The 20,490-nt window shown below is 49.0% G+C and overlaps 1 protein-coding gene across 2 annotated transcripts in view; it reads right to left on the reverse strand.

Moving 5' to 3' along the window:
* szt2 (SZT2 subunit of KICSTOR complex) overlaps window positions 1-19,919 on the reverse strand; it is a 39,964-nt gene extending 20,045 nt beyond the window's left edge. Inside the window, exons 1-46 of one of the 2 annotated variants that reach the window (XM_052073804.1) lie at window positions 19,758-19,919; window positions 19,025-19,150; window positions 18,761-18,952; window positions 17,723-17,893; window positions 17,531-17,653; window positions 17,266-17,419; window positions 17,078-17,184; window positions 16,763-16,973; window positions 16,392-16,562; window positions 14,950-15,181; window positions 14,758-14,887; window positions 13,753-13,898; window positions 13,448-13,600; window positions 12,217-12,331; window positions 11,887-12,095; window positions 11,439-11,678; window positions 11,252-11,330; window positions 10,735-10,823; window positions 10,494-10,662; window positions 10,284-10,401; window positions 10,012-10,125; window positions 9,596-9,799; window positions 9,438-9,535; window positions 8,383-8,521; window positions 7,962-8,309; window positions 7,615-7,822; window positions 7,317-7,364; window positions 6,363-6,490; window positions 5,950-6,217; window positions 5,195-5,333; window positions 5,024-5,116; window positions 4,733-4,811; window positions 4,329-4,637; window positions 3,955-4,090; window positions 3,774-3,890; window positions 3,422-3,491; window positions 3,165-3,350; window positions 2,849-3,031; window positions 2,439-2,616; window positions 2,026-2,100; window positions 1,734-1,872; window positions 1,510-1,645; window positions 1,289-1,409; window positions 1,066-1,218; window positions 635-737; window positions 400-514 (exon numbers count right to left, since the gene is read on the reverse strand). In XM_052073804.1, coding sequence (XP_051929764.1) covers window positions 400-514; window positions 635-737; window positions 1,066-1,218; window positions 1,289-1,409; window positions 1,510-1,645; window positions 1,734-1,872; window positions 2,026-2,100; window positions 2,439-2,616; window positions 2,849-3,031; window positions 3,165-3,350; window positions 3,422-3,491; window positions 3,774-3,890; window positions 3,955-4,090; window positions 4,329-4,637; window positions 4,733-4,811; window positions 5,024-5,116; window positions 5,195-5,333; window positions 5,950-6,217; window positions 6,363-6,490; window positions 7,317-7,364; window positions 7,615-7,822; window positions 7,962-8,309; window positions 8,383-8,521; window positions 9,438-9,535; window positions 9,596-9,799; window positions 10,012-10,125; window positions 10,284-10,401; window positions 10,494-10,662; window positions 10,735-10,823; window positions 11,252-11,330; window positions 11,439-11,678; window positions 11,887-12,095; window positions 12,217-12,331; window positions 13,448-13,600; window positions 13,753-13,898; window positions 14,758-14,887; window positions 14,950-15,181; window positions 16,392-16,562; window positions 16,763-16,973; window positions 17,078-17,184; window positions 17,266-17,419; window positions 17,531-17,653; window positions 17,723-17,893; window positions 18,761-18,952; window positions 19,025-19,150; window positions 19,758-19,781 — 6,846 coding nt within the window. In that variant the 5' untranslated portion in view covers window positions 19,782-19,919. The remainder of the gene's footprint in view (window positions 1-399; window positions 515-634; window positions 738-1,065; window positions 1,219-1,288; window positions 1,410-1,509; window positions 1,646-1,733; window positions 1,873-2,025; window positions 2,101-2,438; window positions 2,617-2,848; window positions 3,032-3,164; window positions 3,351-3,421; window positions 3,492-3,773; window positions 3,891-3,954; window positions 4,091-4,328; window positions 4,638-4,732; window positions 4,812-5,023; window positions 5,117-5,194; window positions 5,334-5,949; window positions 6,218-6,362; window positions 6,491-7,316; window positions 7,365-7,614; window positions 7,823-7,961; window positions 8,310-8,382; window positions 8,522-9,437; window positions 9,536-9,595; window positions 9,800-10,011; window positions 10,126-10,283; window positions 10,402-10,493; window positions 10,663-10,734; window positions 10,824-11,251; window positions 11,331-11,438; window positions 11,679-11,886; window positions 12,096-12,216; window positions 12,332-13,447; window positions 13,601-13,752; window positions 13,899-14,757; window positions 14,888-14,949; window positions 15,182-16,391; window positions 16,563-16,762; window positions 16,974-17,077; window positions 17,185-17,265; window positions 17,420-17,530; window positions 17,654-17,722; window positions 17,894-18,760; window positions 18,953-19,024; window positions 19,151-19,757) is intronic. The other variant, XM_052073805.1, reaches the window with a different exon arrangement.
* Between the last annotated feature and the right edge of the window lie 571 nt (window positions 19,920-20,490).

The following is a 20,490-nucleotide window of genomic DNA, read 5'->3' on the forward strand; positions in this document are numbered from 1 at the left end:
ATGTGGATTTGGAACTGAGTGTCGGCGCTTGGAATTGAAGCGGATTTACAACATGAGCCTGAAATGGCTGCTTCAAAATAAAATGTCTGATTTCCTGTGTTTTTAGGCAGGGATTTTGAATTTTTCTTTTGGGGGTGGGGTCTACTCTTAATAGAAATAGCTTTGGGGGATGACTTTGCAGAAAATCCCCAAGACAAGTTCAAAGGTCCCTTGGGAATGGTTAATATGAGCCAAAAAGTGGTTTACTTCAAATGTGTTTGCTGGCACAGGTCCTCAAGATTTTTATTTTTTTTGGAATCGCCCACCTCGCCCTTCAGTTCAATTTTGTACCAATCAGACAAAATCCATAAGATAAGTTGAACAAGAAGCATTAAAATATCTTTTTTTAAATCTATGCACCATGAGGTCTTCGGAGAACAGAGGCTCCTGACTTCTGGCCAGGCTGAGGGACCGAGAGGTGTGGAGGCCGCCGTCCACATCAGCATATTTGCCTGTTTGCGACGTCTCATAAAGTCTGCGAGGGGTCAGGTGACAAGTGAACCGGCAAACAAAATGTAATGCAAGGTTTAGGAAAGGCAAAAAAAAAAAAAAAATGAAAGCTTGTTCACCGACAGACAGAGAAGATGTCACCAACCTGAGGTAGAAAACAGATTTGGTGGTACGCTCCTGGTAGACAAACATATTCTTCCTGTTGACCACACAGAAGGAGTTGAGCACGGAGCGTAAGGCCTGGATGGCTGAAATAAATAGAGATGAAGAAACCAAATCAAGAAACTCCTGCAGAGCAGCATCTCAGTGCATGAATTGATACTTGATTAGGTTGGTCGCTTCAAAGCGACTTTTCAGGTGTGGCTTCTTGAACCTTTTTTGAGGGGGTTGGGGGCGTCTACCCATGCTAGACAAGTCCACAAAAGTTTTGGACGAGTGGTTAGTGCGTCGACGTGGCAGTGCAGAATGTGAGTGCGGATGGTTGTTCGCCTCTGTGTGCCCTGCGACCGGTTCAGGGTATCCGACGGCTGGATCAACTGAACACATTTTGGTTCTCCTCACGACAGACATGCCTACCTCTGGACACACCCATGTTAGGTCCCATCTTGAGTCTTGGGTGTATGTGGATGACGGTACTCCACACCACGTCGCAGGAAAAGTGTCCTGGGATGAAGTGCATTGTGGCGGCCAGGTAATCTCTGGCCTGGTAGCTCTCCTCGGCGTGGTAATCTGCAATGCACGAAACACAAAACGCCGCTTACTACACAACCATGCGACGTCAAAGCACAGACCAACTGACCGTCCGAGGTGTTGCGCCTCTGCCGGTATGCGGACTCGCTCTTCCAAATGTCCTCCTCGCTCTCTGCCACCAGCAGGGAATTGCACACGTGGCTGTCGTGAAGGTCCTGCAGCAGCATGTGCTAATGTGGACAAAAAAAAAAAAAAAAACAAGATGTATGGTAATGACCATCACCACAGCGGTTGTAGTAATGATATCAATTGTAGTGTTGGTGCTGTTACCTGGTTAACTCTGCGACACAGCTCTCCAATTTTCTTTACCACCATCTGATGCAGTTGTAAATATTCCGGCAGCTCCTGCTTCTCCTCCCGGCTTTCCTGCTCTTTGCCATTCATATCCCGTTCCTCACTCATACTCCTGGCACATATTAAATAAATGTACGACTTTCTGGCTCAGACATGAACCATGAGTTGATGTTTGGAAGGTTCTTGAGGACCGGTCTTACCTGGAATGGGAGTAGACCTTGACTCTGTCCTGGTGAATCTTCGCTATGAGCCAGAAGTCGGGCATCCGAGGTGTCTGAATTTCTTGCTCATCCAGGGTGGGACTTTCACACTCCGAGTCGCTGCTACCGCCATCATATCCTTTGAAGAAAAAAAAATCAGTTCCACAAGGTTCAATGCAAGGCCCCCATGCATTTCGTATGGATAATGTTACAACACACGATTCAAGAAGAGGATTCTGTCTGACACTTTTTGTTGTTGTTTTGCTTTAAGAACAGAGGTCTTCAAACTCACCCTGCATGTCGGAATCCAAACTTCCTTGGCTTGAGATGACGCTCTGCACACGACTTGGCCTCAGCTTGCTGCAGCCTGTGAAAGAGAATAGTTTGCTGAGCATCCCTAAACAAGATTAGTGAGTTGGATGGAGAAGCTAGGCGTTGGATATCTGTCGTGCTACTTGCCTTTGTTTATGACTTACTGTCTACCCCTGATGCCAGGTTTTAACCGGTGTTAAATGGGAGTCACCATATACCATTTAAAGTGCAGATAAACAGAAAATATGTTTCAGATGCTTGAGCAAGCCCCAAAAATGGCCAATCCTACTGCAGCATCTTTTCCGATGGTCCCAAAACACACGTGGCTGTATTTCAGCGATCTGTTCATTGTACAGGTTACTCGAACCGAAATGCACCGTAGAGACGACTCACCGTGAGAACCGGACTGCACCGACTCGGCGAGGCTGACGCTGGAGGGAGTCTTGGGGGGCGAGGTGGGCTCGTTCAGCAGCAGATGGCTAACCGAGCTCTGTGTGTTTCCGCCATCGTTTTTCAAGAATGCAAGCGGTTCATCGAATTCTGCTGTGGTGTCAGTCGTGAAGTTGGCGGCCTGCAGGCAAAAAAATTAGAAGTGACCGGTTTCTTAACGTAAAGTGGAAATAATTGTGACTTTATTTTCCATTTTTTCTCACCCACCTCACAAAAGCCACACACAGCCTTTCTCTGCATGACATGCACACACTCACAGCGGATAACGTGGCGCGATAAAGCAGCCATGCCCATTATAGCTTCACAATTTTATTACAGGGTTGTCAGTCTTTTAGAATTTTAGACTCTCTTACCACATGAACCTCGCTCTCCAAAAGAGACTCTTCCTGAGGCGGGCTTCTGTTGGCGGCAATGCTCTCTGACAGGTTCTTGACGATGTGAATCCTTTGAGGGTGTAGCCGACTTAGAGACACGTAGTAGAAGCGGTCCTGCTCACTGTTGAGCACGTAGCCAGAGAGCGCCATGCGACGGAACTCCTGCAAACAAAGAAACAAACACGTAAGGCAGAAAGTCAGGACAACCGACACGACTTCTCCTACCCTGCTTTATTGAAATAATATGGATTTTAAGTCTACTATCAAAGCAGTCATAGCGAGCAGATCAACTCGCCTCCTTGAACTTGTCCAGCGACTGCTCAGGCCTGAAGACAAACTGCAGCGGGACGTCCTCGCTGCGACAGTGCGGCCGCCCGGCCGAGCGAACCACATGCTGCGCCACCTTGAGCAGCGTGGTCGGGCCGATGGTGCGCGAGTGGCGCAGCGCCGACACGATCTCGTCTTCCAGCAGCCAGCGGACCTGATGGAAAAGAAATGTCAAAGGACATTTGGCGGCCTGTACGGGGCAGGAAGGTGTCACTGCACACTGACCTCGTCCATGGTAGCCAGGATAGCTAGCTTGTGAGGAAGCGGCAGCTTGGATAAAGGTTCGCCACAGACCCTGACAGAAACATGCTGATAAACAATCAATAGGCATTTTTTTGCAAATAAAATGTGGAGAAAATGTAGAAAACTGTATCTTGTATACTGCGTATGTAGAGTTTCATTTGCAACTAATGAAGTCAAGAACGAGAAGAGCGACATTGCCCCCTTCAAAGAGGCTAATTTCGACAAGACATCCATTTCGATGGATGGTTATCTCAAATATGTGGTCCCTTGAGGGATGCAAACCTGCCTCACGTGAAACAAAATCCAAACCCACGGAGTAACTTGGGACACTCACATGTCCACCTCAGCTCCCTTCAGCCCCTCCAGCATGGCCGACAGCTCCTCGTCCGAGCGATACGACGATGGCTGTCCCGGTGAACGGTTCAGGGACACGCTGCTCTCAGAAGTGTACCTGGGAGTGCACGGACGCGACGCGATGATTATTTTAAACGTGGCATTAGACGCCACTTCCTCACCTGTTGTGATGAAAATCGGCCATGACTTCGATCTCCAGAGGAAGGGTGAGGACAAAGATGTCCAGGGTGACCGAGAGGTCGTTCAAATCCACGGACAGTAAAGCCTTGGCATCCTCCAGGCAGGAAATGATCTCACCTGCAGGCACAACATTCACAAGCAAGTCACGGGTGTTACACTTCGCAACTTGGTTCTGGGTTTTCACCGTTGCCTTACGCACAGCTACCCACCAGCCACAGTTGAAGTAGTACCTTGAGATAAGAGTTAAAATCTAAAACGGTGCTTCGCTGCCATCTACTGGTGGTTGTGCATAACTATGGTTATTTCCCCAAGCCTGGCCACTGTATATATTTCAACAAAATGGGCATTTACTCACCTAGACAGGTGGGCAGGCTGTGTATGGGTGTGGATCCGTGGCAGTTCTTGGCGTTGACGGAGCAGGTAACGTGCAGGAAGAGTGGCGGCATTTCCATCTGCGACCCCTCTGCCTCCAGCAGTGAGTCTCCTTCTTCCAAGATGCTGAAGGAGTCCTGGTCCTGGTCCTGGTTGACCGTGTTGGAGTCCGAGCGTGAGCGGTCCTCGCCGCCGCTGAGGCTTCTGATGCTGCCGTCGGTGGGCTGCTCCTCGTATTCCACCACCAAGTCGTTGTCGCTCTCTGTGGTGATGCAGCCGCCGGACGCCATTTCTACAATATAAGGTGCCAGACTCACATCTTCCGTCGGATGCGAAAAAGGGGACGAACAAAACGAAGGACGGAAAAGTGTTTGGGAAGAACCTCACCGTCTTCAGTGGCTTGTTCGGCCTCAGACACCGTCTCTTCGTTGGGCCTCACCTCCAATTCGCCATCCTCCGAGTCCTCCTCGAGAAGCCAAACATTGCAACACACGTAACATAAATGCACCCAACATTGTCAGAGCATACTGGGGGGGAAAACCACGAACACTAATGCCGTAGTTCCCTAGTTCATCAACCCAAATGCATCCAACGGTGTGGAGCAATCACATGTCAGAGTCTACTGATAAAAAGAGACTGTTTTCAAGAAAGTGAGGTGATGAACGCCGACTTCCTCACCTCCTTCTTGGAAGACGGCGGGCAGTAATAGAAGTAATGTGGATTGGAAGGCACAGGTTTAAAATACTGGAACACGATCGCCGTGAACTTTTCCTGCGAAGGTCGAAGCAATTCAGAGTCGCCAAAACAACAGCCCGTCATGCGATCAACTCCTTCGCCGCGATATTTCACCTGAATTATTTTGCGCACGTCTGGGCACAGGTCACAAGTGGGATGCGTCTGGAGTAATTCTAGGGGGAATGCTGGGAGCTTGCTGGACGCCTCCTGGACGAGCTGGGAATCTGCTTCGTTGGCGTCTTCCAGCTCAAAACTGTTATTTCACACATACAACCTTCAGAGATCCATCCATCCATCCATCCATCCATCCATAATCTACCGCTTATGGCTGGGTCGCGGGGGCAACAGCTTTAGCAGGGAAGCCCAGACTTCCCTCTCGCTAGCTACTTCTTCCAGCTCTCCCCGGGGGATCCCGAGGCGTTCCCAGGCCAGCTGGGTGACATAGTCTCTCCAGCGTGTCCTGGGTCTTCCTCGGGGTCTCCTCCCGGTGGGACATGCCCGGAACACCTCACCAGGGAGGCGTTCAGGAGGCATCCGAATCAGATGCCCAAGCCACCTCATCTGGCTCGTCTCGATGTGGAGGAGAAGCGGCTCGACTCGGAGCCCCTCCCGGATGACCGAGCTTCTCACCTTATCTCTAAGGGAGAGCCCGGACACCCTGCGGAGAAAACCCATTTCGGCCGCTTGTATCCGGGATCTCGTTCTTTCGGTCACGACCCATAGCTCGTGACCTTCAGAGATGTCCAGTTCATATGGAAAGTGCTCACAAACGCGCGTAATGATGCCCCCACACCCCCCCAGACAAAAGTTCACAATTCCCTCAAGGTATCAAGAGAACAGAAAAGCATTGTACGAGTCTGTCTACAAACCTGGACGAGGAGGCCACGGCAGACTTGACATCGGCTCGATCCTCCTCGGATTCTCCGACAATGAAGGTGGCCAACCTCCCGTCGGCTTTGGGCTGCCGAGTCCACGCGGGAGCTTGACCGTTCTCCCGGAATACCCGGATGTGTCCACATAGTGTCTGCAGGAAGGCCGTGATGTCAATCTCCTGCAGGGACTCCTCGCAGTAGTCCATGGCCATCAGGACGTCCTGGGAGCTGATGCTGAGCGACTGCTGGAGGCTCCGGTAGACACCTGAATGCCACACATAAGACAGACCATCCCTTCAGAAACCTTTCACGCAGCGATTCGACAAGTAGTTGTTGATCAAACTATGGTGGAATTCCACAAACAGGTTGACTGAGAAAGTAGACCCAGACTTGTGGTTTGGGCAGTTCACCTTTGGCGAAGCTCTGCTGGTAGTGTTCCTGCAGCAGGCTGCAGTAGTGGGCAAGCTCCTTGTGCTTGTGAGGCTGCGCCAGAAGGTCCGTCCAAGGTGTAGGGCTGCTGCGGTCCAGAGAAAGCGACCTGTCGGGACACAGTGGGGCGGCAAATGACTGGGACGCTTCTATGATTTCACAACTGATTGGTCATTTCCACTCAGTCCACTCCATGGTGTGACGCGGCGTTAATCTTGATCATGACAGCAATCATTTGAGGTCTTCTCAAGGTTTCACTGAGGAACAGCCAAAGCCAAATCAGGCACACAACAAAGAACACCCTGAACTCTTGAGAAGGCCGTTGGGTGTTAGGACCATGGAAATAATCATCTATATTTAGTTTCTATAAAGGTAATTTATCCAAACCGAAAGGAGCCTGCTTGAAGGTATCGTGTATTCGAGAGGTCCAGGAACATTTCGGGTGGGATCTGCAACCAAGTACTATGATTTAAGAAGTCAAACCTCCTGGAACTTTAGGTGGAAATGTGATCAACGACACCCATTGTGGGTTTGGGTTGCTGTCTAAAATTATTTGGGGGGAAATTCCACAGGGTTGAAAGAAGACATTGATGAGGAGGTTTTGAGAGGCCCAAGAATCTTTGGAGCAGGATCTGTAAACCAGGTACGAGGTTCAAAAAGTACATTTTCCAAGGACTTTGTGTGGAATTGTGGCTTAAAATGTCCTCATTTAATGTTGGTATATTAACTCTGACTGCATGAGGCTACCACCTAGAGGCCTGGAGTGGAAGTAGGCATCATTTTTGACACGGTTCTATTGGTTGTCCAACCGTAGATAAAGATGTGACGGGTGAGTCGACATGCTCTTTTGGTTTTGTTTTTTTTAATGCAAAGATGCAACGTGCAGGCTGGTAAAAGCACCCTTGGCGCTGACAAAAACAAGCAGCTCTTCTTACCTGGTCTTCATCTGCTCAGGCATCTGCCAAGACTGAGCCTCTTGAGGTCTACTCAGTCGTCAAGACAACCACAGACACACAATCAATAATTACAGCTGAACATTTTGGGGCTTTTACAGCCAGAGGAGTCACCCTGGAATGTTTTTATTTATTAACGAATTGAAGCGAACCGTTGCCGAACGCAGCTAATGCGCGTGACCTCAAAGTTTGATGAGTGTTTTGAGCTTTCACCACCGAAACAGTGGCGCAAGAGCCATTTTTTGCGGCTAAAGCGAAAGCGTTAACGGTGTAAATGTACCTGAAAAAGACGTCCCGGGGGTGTCGGCTGGCGCCGGGGTGTACCAACTGCTCTTTGAGCAGCTCCAGGCAGCAATTGTACACGTAGACGGGACATTTGAGCTGCGTGCCAGAACTCTGCTGGGACAACTGGCGGCCCAGGATGCCACCGCCGCCGCCGTGCGCACCGTCGTGCTGCGGCTCAGAGAAGTGAACTTTGTCAACCAAATCTACAACACACACACACGTGCAGTAGTATTACATACTATTAACACACAGCACACGCATTGTGCAATGATGGGAAGAAAAGTCTGATCGTTTTCTTCAGAAACAAATGTGAGTGTTGGAATGTGACTGGGAAACCCCCACCTGCACCTGCCGTAGACCGACACGAGCCGGGCGTTCCGGGCTGGCTTTCGGACATGCTGCTATCCTGCCCGTCCGACGGTAGGGCGTCAGTGGGCCTGGCAGGTCCCAACGGCTCCTCCGAGGACGGCGAGACAACGGGCGACGTGGAGTCCAATGGCCCGGCGCTTGAACTCCTCCTCATCTCGAAGGCTGGACCCAGGTTGGACTCGGACCGGCCCGGTCCTCCGGCGGACCCGGACGGCGAGTCGGCCTGTGACTGCTTGCCGGGCGTCAGCGTGTCGTCGTCCTGCGTGCTGACGTGACTCAAAGGCTCCGCCTCCAGCCCAGATGTCATCAGCATCAGGACATCTGTCCAGAAAAAAGGCAGACACGTTTGTACGTTGCGGTAGTTTGTCATTGAGCGGGAAGGGAAAAGTGGCACCTGCGAAGGTGGCAGGCAGGAAGGTGAGCAGGATCTGTTGGGAGCTGATGCGCTTGGCGTAACACCTCCACTGGGGCACCGAGCAGCTGTGCCCCGCCAGCGAAGGCTCATCGTAAACCAGGTCGGCGTTGGCCAAACTCTGACGGTCAAACACGCAATTAACAGTCCGCGCATTTTAGAATACGACATGCAATCTTTATCTTATGTTTCATGAGTTTATAATTCATTCATTCATTCATTCATCTTCCGAGCCGCCTGATCCTCACTAGGGTCGCGGGGGGTGCTGGAGCCTATCCCAGCTGTCTCCGGGCAGTAGGCGGGGGACACCCTGAATCGGTTGCTAGCCAATCGCAGGGCACACAGAAACGAACAACCATTCGCACTCACACTCACACCTAGGGACAATTTAGAGGGTCCAATCAGCCTGCCATGCATGTTTTTGGAATGTGGGAGGAAACCGGAGCACCCGGAGAAAACCCACGCAGGCCCGGGAAGAACAATTTAGAACGTTCAATCAGCCTGCCACGCATGTTTTTTGGAATGTGGGAGGAAACCGGAGCACCCGGAGAAAACCCACGCAAGCCCGGGGAGAACATGCAAACTCCACACAGGGAGGCCGGAGCTGGAATCGAACCCGGTACCCCTGCACTGTGAAGCCGACGTGCTAACCACTGGACTATCGGGCCGCCCGAGTTTAGAATTTTTAAAGAATATTTTGGTAATGCATTTTATTACAATTTATTCATGCATAATAATTTTCCTCATATTGTCATTCATGAAATATATTTGGAAGAGCTGGGATAGGCTTCAGCGACCCTCGGGAGCATACGCGGTTCGGATAATGTCAAGATGTATGTCATTTTAAATGCAATTTAAATAAAAAAAATGTTAACATCGCAGTAAAATGTGTTTTTTTCGTTTTTATTTTTTAAACAAGTTGCCAGTATTTAAATCTGTGTCCATAATGGTTCACTTCTTATATTATTCGACACCATTCACAAACATAATAAATAAAGCGAATCGTGTGGACTACTTTTGTTTTGTAGCAGGATTACCTGCAACGTGCTGGTGGATTCTGTCATCTCTTTACTGCTGCCGGTTAAGTGAAACGCTGACATCATTTCCTTTCTATCCAGAGGCCTTGTGAAGTCTTCTGCCGGAAAAAAAAAACCCATGAAGCTCTTGAGATCTGCCAACCCGGTAAGGAACTCACCCTTGATGACGGGCAGCGGGAAGGGAGCGCAGTGGCCGTTGCGCTCGCGCTCAAGGACGTGGCGCATGAAGGCGGCGTGGTCGCCAACGGCTACGGGAATCTCGCGGTCGCTCAGTTCCTGTTCCAGGCTGCTGTGGAAGAGGCCCAAAAGCAGCTCGTTGGGAAGGCACGGTCCGCTACAGAGGTGCTCCTCCAGCTCCACCTCTGGAGACACACAGGGAGGCGGTGTTTGGCCAGGGTAGAAAACATTGAAAATCTTTACCACATACAGTATTTGGATAATGCAACCGTTTTAGAATCTCAAAAGAACCAGTCCGCCACGGGGTCCAAATTGGTCAGTGGGGATGATTCACATCAAAGTACAATTTTGACACCTTTGCTTTACATGTTTCAGTGAAAGAAAACAAAAATGATACCTGTGCCGAATGTGAGGAAGAAGAGCTCCACCTGCTGGCATTTGGGCAGAAGCTGGATGAGATCAAACTGAAAAGGAACCATGTGAATGCTCTCCTCGGAGGCAGGAGGATCTCCTGAAACCAGACGGGAAGCGACGCGTCCATGTCAACAAGGTGAACTCATTCACTCCCAAAGACGTTTTTAAACGTCTTTTCAGACTTGGTCTAGAATTGGCTGGTATTGAATGAGTTAAAGATGGACACCAAAAAAATAAATAAATAACCTTCCAAACCTGTGGTGTCCCTGAGTCCAGCAGGCACAGAGCAGACCTGGTCCTTGTTCTGACACAGCTGACTCAGGTACTCAAATGTCATCACGGTGGACATGCAGGCTAAATCTCTAGGGAAGATCTGGGTGAATTTACAGCAGAGTCAACTCGACCAATCGGGGGGGGGGAGTACTTCATCGCAAACAATGTATGAGCGGTGGCTGAGTGACTCACGGCTTGAGGCACTTCCTGGTAGCTGAGGCCCAGCAGGTGGCGATGTTGCTCCAAGCAGCTGGCGATGGTGCCAGTCTGAGGCTCCACCCAACACTCGGTCACCACGTTGAGCTCCACGTCCACGTCCACCGCCTCAACATCCGTGTCGTTGTCGTCGTCCGTGGAGAAGCTGCGACATTCAGCGCAACTTTTTGGACAATCGATCGTCAAATATGAGGTGAAGGCGTGGACGAGGAGCTACCTGTCCTTGGTGGAGGTCACGTGAGGTGGGAAGAGGATGTACTGGACGATGCACGAGTGACTCTCTTGCTCGGAGTCGGCGGACGTGCCCTAGCGCAGGAACGAAACGTACAAAGTACATTTGTGTACATCGTCTTCAAAGTTCGACCCTGGATAACGAACCACATACTGCTTCACCAAGACAATTTATTATTACGTTCACATGTAGCTGCATGTTGTATGTTTATGAAAAAGTTTGAATATAATGATGTATATTTAAGAAAAAAAACAATAGTCAGAGATATGTATTTTCTCTGCTCTGTGGGCACAGTGACTATCACAGTTGTCGACTACCATTAGGGGACCTTTGCGGCCTCTTCCTCTGACTCATTTACGCAACATCTCTACCAATCGAGCTCAGTGCTGCCCAAAATGTTGTGGTACAAAGTGGTACTACACCGAAAGCACAAAACCCTTTCCAAAAAATTGCCTCCAAATCTGCGATATTGTTTTGCGGCCGAGTAAGTAAAGTCTTTTACCTTCATGGGCAGTTCAATGACCATGTTGACGATGCCGTCTCCGCTGGCGGCAAAATGAAAACCCTCCGACAGGCGGATCCTTCACAACAAGAACTTTCAGAGTCAGGCTTTTGCGGCTTGGATTTGGAAAAACTCCTAAGTAGGGTCACTTGTATCTCAAGGCGCCGCTGTATGCTGGGGGACTCACTCAGACAGCATGGAGAGGATGTGGGCGACGGCCTGCATGGCCACGGCCGGACCCTGGCTGCTCTGCACCGCCCACACCCAGCGCCGGTGCAGGAAGTAGCGGGACAGCGAGGCCAGTGTGGATGAAGCGGCGCGGTTGCCCGCCACGTTGAGGGGCGCCGACCCGCTGGAGGGCTGCAAAGACGTATTCTCGATGCTGAAGATGAAGGGAGTCCTGAAGTCCGGAGGCAGCTTCTCGTACCTGGCGAACAGATCGAAAACAGTCCAAAAAGCTGAGAACTCAAGTGGTCTTGAGGTGTATTGCAGTCGATTTGTTGGTGATACAATACAATACAATCGGCTGATTTTTTTTTTCTTAATGAATCAGCTTAACTCTTTTTTTTAAACTTTCTATCCCTTTCTTTAAAAACAGAACAATATTTTTTGGACGTGCGTGCTTCGGCGCCGACCTGATGAGCAGCTTCTCGAGCGGCTTGTTGAGCACCACAACGCACGGCCGATCCGACAGGGCCTGCGTGGGCGTGGAGAGAGCGGGCGACTTGGATGGCGAAGGCTGTCCCGTTGCCGCCTTCCTCTTGGTTTTGGGCGTGGCCTCCTTGCTGTGAATGCGATGCGGGAAGCGGAGCTTGAGGATCTGCTCGCGGAGCTCGTCCACAATCTGACAAGCAAGGGGACAAAGAACGGATGTGTCGCACGATTCCAGGATCTTATAGTTACAGTATCATTATAGACACCATATCCTTCTATTGCTATAATGACCAACATTAACACGCTACTACCTTGTTTCGAACGTGTGCCGTTGTTCCGATGGGGAAACCCAATCGCAGAACCATGCAAGGGGTCTTGGAGATGAGTCGGACCAGGTAGAAGGAGTTGGGGGGCTGCTCCAGGGAACTGCGGGCACACAATTACAAGACACTTAACATACCGTGGAACTCATACGTGTTGACAATTGAACTACAAAAGTTTAAAACCTCCACTCTTGAGTTTATCCTTGAACCTACGGCGGGGGGCATGACCTGCATCACCGGAAGTTGCTCGCAGTCGGCATTCTGCAATTGCAGCCTGTGAGCAGTGCTGTTGCGATCTCGTTTTATTAAATTTTTTTTCATTCTCATTCAAAGATTTTTTTCATCTGCATTTCCTCGATGGCACTGGCAAAGAATGGGAATCTGAAGCGCCGGGAAGAAGCATTTTAACGGGTCGAAGGCGGGAGTAAAGTAGATCTCTGGTCAAAAAAAAGGTCTGGCACTCCTCCTCTACGCAACAGATTGAAAACAAACAGTCCGGCAACACATGTAGACTTGAGAATATCACAGTAGTAAGTCATGCATTCTTTATCCTCTTCAGACTATGATTAGGTTAGGGCTGCTGCTATTGCTAATGGAATAATAATTACTTCTTTGATTAATCGATGCATGGGACAAAAAAAGTAATTGCCATCATCAAAAACAGTCAACATTTTATAAAATTCTCCACAGGCTCAGTTGGGGGCATCATTATAATCGGCATCGTCACCTGTCAATTTACCGGTCGATCTACGTTCCAACCCTCATCTATGGTCACGAGCTATGGGTCGTGACCGAAAGAACGAGATCCCGGATACAAGCGGCCGAAATGAGTTTTCTCCGCAGGGTGTCCGGGCTCTCCTTTAGAGATAAGGTGAGAAGCTCGGTCATCCGGGAGGGGCTCCGAGTCGAGCCGCTTCTCCTCCACATCGAGAGGAGCCAGATGAGGTGGCTTGGGCATCTGATTCGGATGCCTCCTGAACGCCTCCCTGGTGAGGTGTTCCGGGCATGTCCCACCCGGAGGAGACCCTGAGGAAGACCCAGGACACGCTGGAGAGACTATGTCACCCAGCTGGCCTGGGAACGCCTCGGGATCCCCCGGGGAGAGCTGGAGGAAGTAGCTAGGGAGAGGGAAGTCTGGGCTTCCCTGCTAAAGCTGTTGCCCCCGCGACCCGGCCCCGGATAAGCGGTAGATGGATGGATGGATGGATGGATCCGTCACCTGTATATGAGCTTGACGTAGGAGTAACCCTCGACCAGAACGAAGCTGCTCCAGTCCCTCAGCAGCGAGGTGAGCGCAGAGTGGGAGATGCGACACTGGATGGTGCTGTAGCGCCCGTTGTTGCCCGCCGTGTGCAGGTGTTTGGGCACCGGCCTGCACACACACACACAACACAGATACACAGTTGCACACCATGCGCACACACACAAATAGAGAGGCAAACACAAACAAAGTACGGAATAACAGAACACACACACAACACAGGGTACGTGCGGCAAGAAAAGAGTGCGCGTGTTGCGTCTCACATGTCGTGTTCCAGGATGATGGCAATGCGGTGCATGTGCAGCCATCTCTGCCAGAAATTGGCATCCATGGAGAGGATGGGCTTCCAGTAGGAGGTGAACTGTGACTGCGACGAGTCTTTGGAGCCACCGTGCTGCAGGGACAGAACCTGGACAAGGCAAAATAATGTGATGTCACTTCCTGCTTATGTCACTTGTCAATCAAGAAGTGTGTGTTTGGACTGGGGGTATAGAAGTGATATTGGAATTTTGTGCTTACAGAAAAAAAAAGCGCAAAATTGTCCAAATCCTTGGATTTCAGCCTCTCCAAGTAACTTACTCTGTGATTTCTGTAGTTCTTCATGACAACAGAGTGAGTTATATTTCTGTGTTTAATCAAAACAGAGGATCTGCTTTGACGAAGGAGAGAAATTAGTTTCAGTTTGCCAATGTTCTGAATTGTTATGGACCAAACGAGAACCTGAATCGCCATCAGTTTATGAAAATTTTTACCAGTCCATTTATTCATTCATTCATTCATCTTCCGAGCCGCTTGATCCTCACTAGGGTCGCGGGGGGTGCTGGAGCCTATACCAGCTGTCTTCGGGCAGTCGGCGGGGGACACCCTGAATCGGTTGCCAGCCAATCGCAGGGCACACAGAAACGAACAACCATTCACACTCACGCTCACACCTAGGGACAATTTAGAGTGTTCAATCAGCCTGCCACGCATGTTATTTAGAATGTGGGAGGAAACCGGAGCACCCGGAGAAAACCCACGCAGGCCCGGGGAGAACATGCAAAATCCACACAGGGAGGCCGGAGATGGAATCGAACCCGGTACCTCTGCACTGTGAAGCCCACGTGCTAACCACTGGACTACCGGGCCGCCGCCAGTCCATTTAATGGATTACAAAAATAAATCAGTATTTGTAAATGGGCAAGTTTTGTCTGTACAGTTCAGACAAATAAATGCTGGCCTCTGGTGTGGTACAATATGAAAGTGGTTTCTAATGTTGTTGCGCTTACGGGCGTGGTGGATCCAGGAGGGATGTAGAAGAGCGGAACTCCGTTCTTGGTGCTCTCGGGGATGGTGTAGTTTTCCGGAACGGAGTTGAAAGACTGCAGGTGCACCAGCATCTGATCCGTCTGGTTGATGCTGCAGGGATGAAAGTGGTTCACCGTTGTGCGTCAAAAAGGGCTTGCACGTTTGTCCGCTACCTCTGCAAAGTGTTCCAGAAGCGGCGGATGACCGAGGTGCGGTAGGAGCTTGTGATGGGTTTCCTCTGCGTGCAGCTGATGTCGTGTAGGATGTCGTAGCTGCCTTCCATGGTCACCTCCACCCGGGTGGTCCGCTTGCCGGGGTCCAGCGGCCACGGGGCCGACGCCACGTACTCGATGTGCATGTTGTGCTTCCACAGCAGCACCAGCTTCACTTCCAGCTGACTGCCGCCTGAAAGCAATCAAGACGCCTTAAGTCCGAACAAATTGTAAATTGTACCAGAAAAAAAAAGTAACAATTCATAAAATAAACAAACATTAAGGGAAGTTACAAGAAAAAAAATGCATTAGAACTATGGGAAAAGACGTATTTTTAAGAACATTTTTTAAAATTATTTTAGAAAAAAAAGGAGTTTTACAATTTACAAGTAGAAAAAAAGTCATGACAATAAATGTCATATACTTTAGTCATAATTATGAATAACAATTAAAAAATTGTGTTGAAATAAAAGTTGATGAGAAAAAAAGGCATGACCTTCTGGGAATTGTGTACTTTTCTGTGAAAGAAATTATGATGATAAAGCTATTATAATATTATAAGAAGTAAAAAAAATGTTTGATGAGAAAAAAGAGTCATGGGGAAAACAGGTGTAATCGTGAAAATCTGAATTGTATAACAAAAAAATTCTAAATGTCACAAGAGCAAAAAAGTGGAGTACAAAAAGAAGTTGTGACTTTATGAGGAAAAAGTTTGTCATAAAAAAAAAATCAGTTTATGAAATTCATTCATTCATTCATCTTCCAAGCCGCTTGATCCTCATTAGGGTCGCGGGGGGTGCTGGAGCCTATCCCAGCTGTCTCCGGGCAGTAGGCGGGGGACACCCTGAATCGGTTGCCAGCCAATCGCAGGGCACACAGAATCGAACAACCATTCGCACTCACACTCACACCTAGGGACAATTTAGAGTGTTCAATCAGCCTGCCACGCATGTTTTTGGAATGTGGGAGGAAACCGGAGCACCCGGAGAAAACCCACGCAGGCCCGGGGAGAACATGCAAACTCCACACAGGGAAGCCGTAGCTGGAATCGAACCCGGTACCTCTGCACTGTGAAGCCGACGTGCTAACCACTGGACTACCAGGCCGCCCAAAAGTGTTTATAATTTTCTATATTAATCATTTCAAGCAAAGATATACTTTAAGCTATGATCCCAAAATTCATCTTCCATTTTCCATTTGGTGTTATTCTTGGTTTCTCTGTCCCATTTTGCCCCAATGTTGTGTGGTGTTCCACAGGGATCAATGTTGGGAATCCTGCAAATTTCATTGTATTTTCTTCCTGTAGGTATGTAGTTATTATGAAATGAATGGAATTTGACATTTAAGATGAGGAAAAAAACAAAACAAAACAATGTTATGAGCAAAGGACTTTCTCGGACAACCTTTGGTGAGGCTGATTTCCCGGATGGTGTAGCCCTCCCTGAGCCTGACGGACACCACGCTGATGAGGTGAGCGTGCACGTCCTTTTCCGTGTGCTTCTTCCTGCGCATCGCTAGCGCCGGGTTTCCACTGGCCGACACCAAGTGCTCGTTGAACAATTTGTGCTGGGACACTGCAAAACACCAAACATCCAAGAAAGGAAGAACCGATCATGAAGAAAAGATTGTTGCCGGGTACTCTTATGAAAACATTGTCATTATCCAAGAAAGGAGGGGGGTCATATATTTCCCATTAAAAAGGCGTACATGGAAAAAGCTGTACAAAGGGGTATTTTGGAAATTTGAAGAGGGTGTGACGAATGGTCTGACCCACCGCTTAAGATGTCCGAGTTGATGGCTTCGGGGGTCTTGAGGAAGGAATAGGTGAGGAAGGCCTTGTGGTAGGCGTTCATGTCGTGGCTGTCCAGGTCCAGCGGAGGACAGCTGGGCAGATAGGACCCGAAGGTGGCCACCGAGATGAACTTCATCAGTTCCACGTTGGGGATGTAGCCGAAGCTGCAGTCGTACGAGTAGGGCCCGCCCACCTAAACAGTCGTGCGCCCCAACCGTCCCACGGCATTGTACACAGAGTGAGGTTGCGGTCGCAAGTGCAGTAATTCAGGACGAAGGCAGCAACCGGAGTGAGAACCTGCACAAAGGAGCATGTGATGGTCCCGCTCCTCAGCTGGTTCAGCAGCGTCTCGCATACGACGACATCGGGGACGCTCATCACGCCGTCCGTGATGATGATGATGCCTGAAAACACGTTTGGGCGGGGTCAGGCTGGTGGGACGCACTGGCAACTTGCAAGAAAAGCAGTGAGGGAGGCTAAGCTACCGGCGCTGGAGTTGGGAGGCAGCAGCTGCAGGGCCAGGATGCCCTGGCGCACCATGCTGACCAGGCCCATGTCCGACGACACCATGGAGATGTTCGGCCTCCTGGGAGGTGGATCCTCTACGCCGTTGCCATGGAGACCACACTCCACCGAGCACTAAACGTCAAACAGTCAAATATGACTTCCGAGTTGTAATTTGACCAGCATAAAATAATAACATGAGGGGGGGAAAAAATGTATACTCCCATTGCTAAAGTTCTCGCTTACACTTTCGTGCTGCTGATTGAGCACATGGGCGATGTTGCTTTCCACCGCTTTGAGCTGCTGGTAGATGTGATGCAGGAAGTGGCCCAGGTCCGTTCGCTCCAGTTGACATCCCTGTACCAGGACCTGCACCAGTTCGACAAGTTGAGCCAATGAAAACGTTTCGGCGTACGGGAAATGAGAAGAAGAGGAGACCTGATGGGACGTGAGGCCGAAAATGGAGGAGTAGACCAGGATGGTGGTGAAGATCTTTGGGGTGAAGAGCTGCTCCGTTCCCGGGACCGTAAAGGGTTGAGCGAGACCGGCTAGACATCTGGACAAGGCGTGGAAAACCTCGTCGAAAATCATCTCTCCCGTGCTGTCATCCTGGGAAATGGCGCACCCGAGTTAGCGCCTTAGCATGCTAATCCTAAACTCGAGAAACATTTTCTGAAATATCGAAAATGGTTGTTGATGGGGTGGCTAGTCGTTGAATGCGTAGGACTTGAGTGTGGAGTTGGTAGTTGAGGGTAAAGCAGTTGAAGGTTCATATTTAAGGTTGTAGTTAGTAGTTTAATGCTGTAGATGTGACTATAAATTAGTCGCTGTGGGTGTAGCGATCCTGGTTGTAGTCACTGCGGGTGTAGTTTGTAGTTGAGTGTGTACTACTGGGGCGGCCCGGTAGCCCAGTGGTTAGCACGTCGGCTTCACAGTGCAGAGGTTCCGGGTTCGATTCCAGCTCCGGCCTCCCTGTGTGGAGTTTGCATGTTCTCCCCGGGCCTGCGTGGGTTTTCTCCGGGTGCTCCGGTTTCCTCCCACATTCCAAAAATATGCGTGGCAGGCTGATTGGACGCTCTAAATTGTCCCTAGGTGTGAGTGTGAGTGCGAATGGTTGTTCGTTTCTGTGTGCCCTGCGATTGGCTGGCAACCGATTCAGGGTGTCCCCCGCCTACTGCCCGGAGACAGCTGGGATAGGCTCCAGCACCCCCCGCGACCCTCGTGAGGATCAAGCGGTACAGAAGATGAATGAATGAATGTGTACTACTGGAAGTATTTAAGGTAGTATTATTAAGTATAAATAGTTTAAGTATTTAAGGTATTTAAGTAGGGTGTGTCGTAGTTGAAGGATGAGTCATAGCCAGCACAGTTACATTGAAGGTGAGTAGATGTATTGGGATTCCCATGCTAGCAGATGGTTCTTCAGTAATTCGTTTGAACTGAAAGCAAATGGCGGGCGAGTGGCGTATGACTCACCACGATGCCCGTGGACGGGCTGAGATCCAGCTCGATGATGAAGCGATACCTGCGTGCCAGGAAAGTGGCACGAGTGGATGGCACCAACAGGGCAGGCTGGGCGGCATTGGCGCGGGGGAGCGGCGGCGGCGGGTCCCCCTGCCATCCTTTGGGTAAAACACTCAGCAAGTCCAACTCATTGGTGGAGTTGAGCTGCAATGGAGCGGAAGAACCTGATTAGTCGCTGGATGGTGGAAAAGCAAACGACAACAAGAAAAAGCTCACCAGATCCAGTTGAGATGCCGGGCAGATGGTTTGGTTGAGTTTCCCCAGAAACCAGGCCAGACGCACATTCCTGGAGATGCGATATTCCTCTTTCATCAGCAGGTAGATATGCTCGGCATCCTCCACCTGGACACATGACAGGTCGCTGGAAAATCAAATCGCTGACATTTTTTTTCATGAGAATTCCATTTCTGATTTGAGCCCGTTTCACTCAGAGAATAAGAAAATGACATTATTCAAAACAAACTGTGCTCTCGAGCGATATTTCTCCTGATTGAGAGCGTGATCAGTAGTTGAGTGTAGCGATTAAGAGTACAGGTAGTTCATGGTGAAGTAGTGTGGCAATTTTGTGGCATGAAATACCAATTGAGGGTTATGACAGTAGCATGCTATCATCGTATAGTCCAACAGTGGCGTTATTGTGATGACGCCATGACGTTTTGTCACCATGTTTCCCGCCTAATTTCAACAATACTTCTTTTGGATGTTAATTAATGAATGACAAGAGAAGAATTCACACTGATACAAACTGAACCTCATCAACGAATGGCAAAGCAGTGCCACTGCCGAGCAAGAGCCAGGTGGCAACGTTAAAAAAAACAAAGTGGCAACATGTTATGCTACCCTAGTCAACTTGCTTGGATTGTGGTTGATGATTTAACAGGAGCAAAAGTGAAATCAAACCAGTCCACCACATTTCTCCTTGTCACACCATTTGTTAGGCTCGACTAACCTCAGTGTCCTGTCTCTCTGCCATGCCGTGCGTCGCATAAGGACCGCGGGGATGTTGGCCCTCGTCAAAAAAATCGACCAGGAACTTGTTTTGGTCCACACTGACTTTTTGTTTGTCATGTAGACCGTCTACGACGTCCACGCGTCTTCTTCACGCTCATTAATGGCGATTGGATAACATCTATCAAACTCACGAGCGCCATAGGGTGGTTCGAAGTGGAAACTGCAAGAAAGAAAGTAGACACATTTGGTTGGAATATAACATTTTCCCAAAATATTAGTATTTAACAATATAGATCAAATTAATGTGACTTGTATAAAAGCACGGGGTGAGTTTCTCTTGATTTAAGTTTTGATAATCAAAAAACACGCGATCGAAGATGCAATGATTGTGAATACGGTATGTTTCTATCTATCTATCTATCTATCTATCTATCTATCTATCTATCTATCTATCTATCTATCTATCTATCTATCTATCTATCTATCTATCTATCTATCTATCTATCTATCTATCTATCTATCTATCTATCTATCTATCTATCTATCTATCTATCTATCTATCTATCTATCTATCTATCTAAAAAAACAGGTATTACCTGTATGGGGAAATGGGAACTACAAAATAAAATCAATTAAGAATCAATTAAAAGATGACTATGAAGTGTAAAATAAAGTAGCTAATCAATTGTGATTTAAGATTTTATGTTTGTTTGAATATCTTTGTACGAAGA

Source organism: Hippocampus zosterae, chromosome 8, assembly GCF_025434085.1.
Source record: "Hippocampus zosterae strain Florida chromosome 8, ASM2543408v3, whole genome shotgun sequence".
In the NCBI taxonomy this organism is placed as follows: Eukaryota; Metazoa; Chordata; class Actinopteri; order Syngnathiformes; family Syngnathidae; genus Hippocampus; species Hippocampus zosterae.